Source organism: Sciurus vulgaris (assembly GCF_902686455.1).
Source record: "Sciurus vulgaris genome assembly, chromosome: 2".
Lineage (NCBI taxonomy): Eukaryota > Metazoa > Chordata > Mammalia > Rodentia > Sciuridae > Sciurus > Sciurus vulgaris.
The window spans coordinates 124,341,769-124,350,497 of NC_136462.1; the positions used below are offsets into that span (position 1 = coordinate 124,341,769).

The window sequence follows — 8,729 nt, forward strand, 5'->3', positions numbered from 1 at the left end:
ATGCCCATAGGCACCACTGCTTGACAAAATCAACTGACAGGCAAAAGCTCCAGAAATAAGAATACTGAGCAGCGGGGACTTCCAAGGCCCAGGCGTTCTGCAGCCTGTGGTGTAGGCTGCCCTGTCATCAGGCACTCTGCCACCATCGTCCATGGCTTTTGCCTGAGCCATTGCCACTGAGGGCCCTCCAGGAACGGTAGATGGCCAAGAGTGTGCACATATTCCCCACTGCTCCCACATCCTCACCCCTTAGAGCAGGGAGGGGAGGTGTGGGCACCTAAACAGGAGAAGAAAGGGGCCTTATGCTGCCTGGTGTGGGAGAGGCTGTTGCCAGACTGCAGCAGGGGAGGCCATTAGAGCTGCAGGTGGTAGAAATCATCACCTTCAAGCCAGACAAAGCCAGGAGGCTGAGAGAGGGCCTAAAGGGATCTGTGAAGGAATAGTCAAAACAGACAACCCAGAGAGGAACCATTGCTTGGTCTCAACAAACAGTGATACTCCAAGTAGGGTCTCTGGACCTGCAGCTTCAATACCACCTGAAACACATGCAGAAATGCAAGTGTTTGGGCCCCATCTGACACCTACCCAGTTAAAAATAAGGTCTGTGGGTGATTTTGGCTCACATAAAACTTTGAGAATCCCTCTTTGAGAACATTGAGGCCTGGCTGTCCTTCTCATTTACAGCACGAATACTGAAACTGGCAGAGGAAAGCGCAGTGGCCAAATCCACCAGGCAAATACACGCAAGGCTGGGGGGCACATCCCACCAACCCCACCCCGCCGCAAGCGTGTCCCAGGCACTCACCAAGCCGTTGCAGACGCTGATGGCCGCCAGGCCTCCCTCAAGCTCTGGGTCCTGCACTTCCCCAAGCAGGTAGCAGGCCTGGACTCGGGTCCGGATATGCGTGCGACCCAGGCCCCCGCGCCTCCGGGTCTCACTCACGAAGCTAGGGGCCAGGAGGTATGGGTTGGCCGTCATGTTGAAGCGCAGCTCACGTCCGCGGTACTGAAGCTCATAGAAAGAGGGCACGTCCCTGCGAGCCGACACATCCCGCTTGCGCAGCGCACGCGGCCACAGATCGTAGGACAGGAAGGAGCCCCCAGCGTCCACGCGTACCGGGTGTACAATGTCCACGGCCGCCCAGCCTTCAGTTCTGCGCCCTGCAGGGAGAAAACCAGAGTAGTACTTAGGTCCGGGGCAGACCCCGGGTCCTGGCTGATCATGGTCAGGCATCAGAATGCCTGGATTCAAACTCGTTGTGTTGTTAGCTCTGCCATTTTGTCTCTCCGTGCCTCAGTTTCTCCATCTGGATTATTGCAATAACTTCTCTGGGGTTTGTTTTTTTTTTTTTTTTTTCTTCTTCCAGTATTGGGAATTGAACCCAAGGGCATTTTACCACTGAGCTCGATCTCCAGTCCTTTTTGTTATTGTTTGTTTCTGAGACAGGGTTTTGCTAATTTGCCCATCCTGACCTGGAACTTGTGATCCTCTTGCTTTGGCCTCCAGAATAGTTGCAATTACATACCTGTGCCATCACTCAGGCTAGGTAACTTCTTAACACATCTTGGTGCTTCCACTACTGTCCACCTGGGGACCCCCTCCATTACTCTGGAAAGCAGTATGGAGATTCCTCAGAAAACTTGGAATGGACCCACCATTTGACCCAGCTATCCCACTCCTTGGTTTATACCCAAAGGACTTAAAATCAGCATACTACACTGATGCAGCCACATCAATGTTCACAGCAACTCAATTCACATTAGCTAGATTATGGAACCAACCTAGATGCCCTTCAATTGACGGATGGATAAAGAAACTGTGGTATATATACACAATGGAATATTACTCAGCCATAAAGAAGAACAAAATTATAGCATTTGCTGGTAAATGGATGAAGTTGGAAAATATCATGCTAAGTGAAATAGGCCAAGCCCAAAAAACCAAAGGCCAAATGTTTTCTCTGATAAGTGCATGACAATATATAATGAGGGGAGGGTGTCGGGGGGGGAAGAGAAGAATGAAGGAACTTTGGATAGTGTAGAGGAAAAAAGGGTGGGAGGAGGTGGGGGTCAGAAAGATAGTAGAATGAAACAGACAGTATTACCCTATATATGTATGATTACATGAATGGTGTGAACTACATTGTGTACAACCATAGAAATGAAAAGTTGGACCCCATTTGTGTACAATGAATCCAAATGCAGTCTGTAAAAATAAAAAAGATTTTAATAATAATAAAAAAAGAAATCTTACAGGGACATATACATATACTAGAACAGTGTTGCTTCAGTGGAGATGTGGGAACCCCTGGCCCATGCTCTTGTTCCTGTTTTTCCTTGTTTACAGAGGGAAAAACAAAAACAAAAACAAAAAAACTCAGAAAACTCACCAACCTGAGCTTTCTCCCAGCCTAGATCCTGCCCAGATGATTTAAGGTTCATACCCAGCTGCTGGGATCGTGTTCATAACAACATCCCTTGGACCCACATGACTTCCCCTAAGGCTCTCTTTGCTGCTGCCTGCCCCTGGAAGGGAGGCCCATCCTAACACAGAAGCTCCCTCCCGGCCATGTTGCAGATCCAAGGCCTCTCTTCATCTGTCTCCTGCCAAACTGCATGTAGCTTGCCTTGCACACGCCAGTGGCATGTCCCCTGCTAAAGATACCACCTTCTGCCCATGACTGCCCCAGTGGTGCAGGCTTCAGAGAGCCTTCTATGAGAGACACGGGCTGGATAGGCTGGGGAAACTTGCTGTGTGACTCTGAGCAAGTCTTTCCCACCACTGAGCTTCAGGGGGCCTGAGTGCAAAGATTTTCCAGACTTCCTGGACAAGAATTTCTTAAAAACAAAATCCCAGGCCCCATGCTGGACTCACTGAATCAGCATCTCCAGGAAACATAACTAGGAAGTTACATTTTTTTTTTTTATTAACAGCCTCAGGGAACTGTGACCATCAGGGAAGTTAGGAAACCTCCCACTGGGAGTGAACTTGATTGACCAGCAATACCCAGAGAGATCTGAAAAACTACAGGCAACCAGGACCCAGCCCAGAGAGTGTGATTCCACAGATCTGAGGCTCCGGGGTCCAAGATCTGTAGTTTCCATAATTTTCTAAACCTTCCTAGGGATCCTGAAGGGACCATTTCAGGGGGTGGCATCTGGGAGCCACAGGACTGGATGATTTAAGGAGACTTACTGCTATAATGTACTAGTAAGGGTGTCCGTGCCAACAACTTCACAACTACAGCCTGAAGACTTGTTTTTGTCTGTTTATTGATGTTTTTTGTTTGTTTTGGCGGGCACCATTATTTGAAAACATTTTAATCAGCCAGTGTTTAAAAATCACATTATGTTTTACAAAAATCTCAATTTTCAGCTTTCTTTATCATCCACTCATTTAGAATTAAATTCTTACCTGGCAGAAGTGGAAGTGGAATCAAGCAGCGAGTTCCCTTCAGAGAGGGCCTGTGCTTCCCCATCTGTCGCAGTCCCCCACCCCTCCCTATTGTTCCCAACACTGTGGCTGACCATAGGTTGATGTGTTTAGCATCACACTTGTGTTTTCTTTCACTCAGTAAAAACTTAGTCTGTAAACAAAATGGGAAAAACAAGAGACAGGCCAGAGTTCCCATGTTTCAAGACAAAATTTTGACCCACCAGCCTTGTTTGCTCATTTCTGTTATGAAATGCCTGGCCATGGTATGTGACCCTTGGTGACTAATTATGTAGGAGCATTAGGTGCTCTGAAGTCAGAAAAATGAAAAAGGCACCATAAAAAGCAGAGAAGTGGGCACAGGGTACCATGACCCCCACCCTGGCACAGTGCAGAGAAGGCCCAAGCAAGGGAAGAGACACCCCATAGGTGGACTGGGATGAAGAAAGGCTTCGTCAGGGAGGATCCATTTGAGATGTCCCCTGACATGTGGGTACAAATTCAGCTGTATGTAGAGAGGAGAGCATCTTGGTGGTAGGCACCATGCGGTAGATCTTCAGAGAAATGGAGGAAAACTAGAAATGAAGAGAACAAGCAGCAAGAATCTATCTTAGCCCAGGCATATATGAAATGAGACAACAGAGTGACAAAATAATACACTGTCGACAGCATGGGGTTTGAAAGTAGGCAGATCAGGATCCAGGTCCCAACTGGGCCATTTAGTAATTGTATGAGCCAGGTCATTTCATCTCTTTGATCCTCAGTTTCCTTATCTGCATGGAGAACTCACATCAGAAACCTTAAGGAGGGGAGTTGAGGTAAGGGATGAAAATGGCAAAAAGGAGAATAAGACACTAGCTCCACTCCAAGGCTTTATGTGGTTCCACAGCAGGGACAGTCAACTGACACACCCAAAGATGAGCTGAAGGTCAGGGCACTGAGGCCAACCAAATCTGAAGTTCTCAACTTGAAGAATAAGAGTACCCTGGCACATTTCTAGGCAATAGTGATATCTTCAAATGAATGTGGGCGGGAGAGGGGAGCAGGTATGTGCCTGGGAAATCTGAACCACTGGCGAAGAAATAGCTCCAAGAGCTCAAAGTGTCCCTAGGTAGGGACCCATGTCCTTGCCACACCCCTGCCCCAGTCCCAGGAAATGTACTGTCCTGTTGAGATTCCCTGCTCTAGACCTTGAGCAAATACTGCAGGACAGAAATTTCAGGTGAGTTAAAAAAAAAAATCCTTATTAAGTTAAAATATGTGAACAGGGGCTGGGGGTGGAGCTCAGTAGTAGAGCTTTATCCCAAGTACATGTGCATGCACACACAGCCAGAAGCAAAACGTGAACAGGGCTAAGTAGAGCTGGGCTGCAGATAACTAATTAGAACAATAAAAATGGCATTAGGATCAGTGTGCTCTGGATTCAGACTGCATGGACCTGAATCCCCACTCCATTACCCACAACTGAGAGACCATGGTTAGGTGACTCAACCTTTCTCCATCTATAAAATAGGGAAGATGCCAGGCACCGTGGCACACACCTGTAATCCCAGCAGCTCAGAGGCTGAGGCAGGAGAATTGAGAGTTCAAAGCCAGCCTCAGCAACTCCGCAAGGCCCCAAGCAACTCAGTGAGAGCTGTCTCTCAATAAAATATAAAAAAGGGCTGGGGATGTGGCTCAGTGGTTAAGCGCCCCCCTCCTCAATCCAGTTCAATCCCTGGTACAAAAAAAAAAAAATATATATATATATATATTCCACCCTCTGGTTATATGACAATTACATGAGTTAGTATGTAAGTGCTTATAGCAGTGACTGGCACATAGTAAACATAAGGAATGCTATAATTCAAAGTTAGCAAAAGTTCTAAAGTATACTTAAATATTTCTTTTTCCTTTTTCTTTTCTTCTTTTTTTCAGTCCTGGAAATCAAACCCAGGGTCCCATACATGCTGGGCAAATGCCCATCCAGTAAGTGACACCCAAACCCCTTAGTTATTTCTTTAAAAACATTGTTTTATCTCTTTGCCTAATGCTTTAATGTTTTTTAATCAAAAAGAGAAAAATACTTTTAGGAGGTTGTGACTTCTGTTGAAATAATTTTGTTTTCTTGTTTTCTGAATTCTTTTTATGATGAATCTATACTGTTTTGCCATTAAAATATTTTTAAAGAGGGGCAGAATGAGTAAAAAAATAAACAACTCTCAGCATTGCCCACAGTTGACCCTCGTAGAGATCTTGGCGGCTGAAACCAGCACCACCCAGTGCCAGCAAAGGATAATTGCAGGCTCTAGTCCATTGAACACAGTGTTTGTACTTGGGTGCACAGAGCCGAGCCTGCAGAGCTGAAGATCCCTGGGGAAAGCAGCAGGTGCTATTCAGCAGGACTGCCAGTGGTTCATGGCCAAGTCTGTTCTGCCAGGCCAGGAGGTCTGCTCTGATTGGACAGAGCTCCCGCCACACTGGGTGTTAAATACTTTGAATATCATCCCTGGGTGACAGACTGTCACTTTGGAGCTTCAACCAGAAAATGCCAACATTATGTTTACCCTCACCTCCATATCAGGAACCCGAGTTACAATCCAGCCCTTCAAATGACCTGCAGTGCATGCCAAGGAGGAAAAATAACCAGAAGGGGATATGTGGGTGATACATGCCTTCCTCTTTGAGTCCCCATCCCCATCCCTGGTATGCATAGAAAGGCATGAACAGAGGGCTCACATCACCAGTACAGCATGTGGGGAATGGGAAGAGACACAACTAAGCCCCAGCAAGTCCCTGGTGGAGAAAGAGTCAGTATATATTTTCCTAAAAGTGAGTTCAAGATATGTCCTTTGATCTCAAAAAAGATACCATTCAATTGCAAAAGCCTCAGGCTTAGGTCTTAGGCGCCAAACAAAATGATAAAGAGGCCAGCAGACTCAATATCAGAAATCATGAGTGAGAAAAGAATGGGGAGGGGGACCATGCTACATATCCATGAGGATACCAGAGACAGACCCTCTACCCTAGGTGGGGGTAGTGCCCAGATTAGTTGGGGGAGGTACCTGGCCTATTTCCACTCCTAGACAACAGGTTCAAATTGCAGGACTCACCACAGATTCTCTAATCTTACTGGGTCAGCCTGGCAGATTAATAAAGATAATGGTCACTACTTGGTAGTTATTCTGCCCTGTACCAAGCAATTGACATTCAATAGCTCACTTAATCCTCACAAGAATCCTATGCAGTTGACCACTTCCCCCTACCACTCTTCCCACAGCTGCCAGGGGGTCTGTTCCATGGGGGAATCACTTTTCTGCTTCCTCATCCCCATCACCCAGCTCATTCTCATCAGCCCTCAGCTCTGGGCAACAGGAAAACAGGATTCCCTCAGGCAACCCAGGAGTCCAACCCCAGCAAGTCACTCTACTCTCTGAGCCTGTTTCCTCATAAAAGGCCTTTGTCTTCATCTTGCAGGGTTGTTAGGATGAGAAGTAAGAACTAGTGATGACGGCTCATAGTAGGTGTTCATTAAATGATTGCTCCCTCTCCACTCCCTGCATACTGCTGCTAGACTAAACCTCCCTAAAACACTCTTTGGCTACTACCATCATGGCTTCCTAAACCTTTAAGATCTGGTATATATGTCCCCTGCATTTGGGCCTAGCCGCCTTTCTAGCTTCACAACCAGGGCCTCCACTAGGGAGGCAGGTCATCCCCATCCCCAGAAAGCAAGCCTAATTGTCCCAGGGCAGACGTCCCCAGGGGAGACCCCCACCCCCTCCACACCCTTCCAGCGCATCCAAAATTCATCCATCCTTTAAATCCCTCCTCTACAAAGTCCTGAAATTGTCTGTTGGGGCTGTCCCCACTACCCAACAGACGCCATCCGTCCTGGAGCTCCCTGAGCACATGGCAAGGGTTCTCCTACACCCCTGGTTCCTAAATTCCCAGACCAGCTGCTCTGTGTGAGCCAGGCGCGCGGCTGCCCGGCAGGTCACCACCGAACAAGAGTCTGGATGAGAGCCAAGGGTTCGTCGGAGGCCGGCCGGGCGGGGCGAGGAGAGTTAATCTAGGGCTGAGGAAGAAGCTCCTGCTCCCACTACACTCCAGGCGCCTTCACACTTGGGGAAGGGAGAGGCAGGAAGTGCAAGGGCCGAGCGCGACGCGACCCCCAGCGCAGCCCAGGGCTAGGCGGGCTGCACAGATGCGGTGGGCCGGGGTCGGGGAGCAAGGCGGAGACCTGCGACCTGGAGCCCTCGCCCGCAGCGTCATGGCCAGCCTACTCCCGAGGGAGCCATACTAAGGAGGGTGAGAAGCCAAATCCTTCGCGGGTAAACCGCGCTCTGCCGGCTCTGGCAAGAGCTCTCTGGGTAGAGATGCGCGCATCTCTGCACCGGTGGTGGGGAAGCTGGAGTTCTAAGAGTGGAAGGGACTTATTCAGACTAAAGTCTGGGTCGGTAACTGAGTCGGGCGTTGAGAAAGTTTTCCCGGAGGCTCCCTTGCTGGCAGGACCCCCACCCCTAACACTAGCTGAGCGAGGGATGCAACCAGACACAGGCGGAGCGGGGTCCGCAGAGATGAGTAGGGGCTAAACCGAGGCTGGGAGAGCAGGGAGGATTCTAAGGCCAGGCCGGCCGGGGAGGTTCGGCCACCCACCTGGTGCGGGTCCGAGGGCGCCGGGCGCCAGAGCGCAGAGGAGCAGGAGAAGGGGGCGCAGCAGCCAAGTGGTGCTAGGGGGACTCTGTCGGCCGGGCATGGCCGGGGCTGACGGCCGCCAGGCGACCCCTCGCGCACGCTCTCGTCTGTCCGGTCCGGTCCCAGCCCGGTCCCGGGTCCGGCTCAGGACATGTCCAGCCGCGTGCAGCTCCGGGAGTCCGGGCCCCGACTTTGGCCAGGCGGGCAGCTATGCTCAGTCCGCGGGTAACAAAAGCTGCAAGGCCCGCCCCCTCGGCCGGCTGCAGAGGCAAAGAAACGACTAGAGAGCGAGAAGGAGAGAAAGAAAGAAAGAAAGCAGGGGAGGGAGGGGGAGCCCGGCGCCGGCCCCCGCCCCGCCCGGCCCCTCGAGCTCGGGTCCCCGCCCCTCTGGCCTTGCCCCGCCCCCCGACCGGCCTCGGCAGCCCAGCCCGCAGCCCTTGGCTCTCGGGGCGGGGCCCGGCACAGTGCCCGCAGCGCCCCCCGACGGACACCCTACCGCCCACCGCGCCAAGGGCGCACCCTGGCGTTGGAGTTGGGCCGGGCTCCCCCCCTGCTCCCTCCAAGGCCCCTACAAAGAATCTGTTCATAATCTGTCCTGGAGGAGGCGTCCTTCGCTAGT

At 50.5% G+C, this 8,729-nt stretch overlaps 1 protein-coding gene across 2 annotated transcripts in view; it reads right to left on the minus strand.

Moving 5' to 3' along the window:
• ADAMTS7 (ADAM metallopeptidase with thrombospondin type 1 motif 7) overlaps nt 1-8,425 on the minus strand; it is a 43,985-nt gene extending 35,560 nt beyond the window's left edge. The window contains exons 1-2 of one of the 2 annotated variants that reach the window (XM_079129368.1): nt 8,072-8,425; nt 806-1,161 (exon numbers count right to left, since the gene is read on the minus strand). In XM_079129368.1, the coding sequence (XP_078985494.1) occupies nt 806-1,161; nt 8,072-8,171 (456 nt within the window). In that variant the 5' untranslated portion in view covers nt 8,172-8,425. The remainder of the gene's footprint in view (nt 1-805; nt 1,162-8,071) is intronic. The other variant, XM_079129369.1, reaches the window with a different exon arrangement.
• Nucleotides 8,426-8,729: the final 304 nt, after the last annotated feature.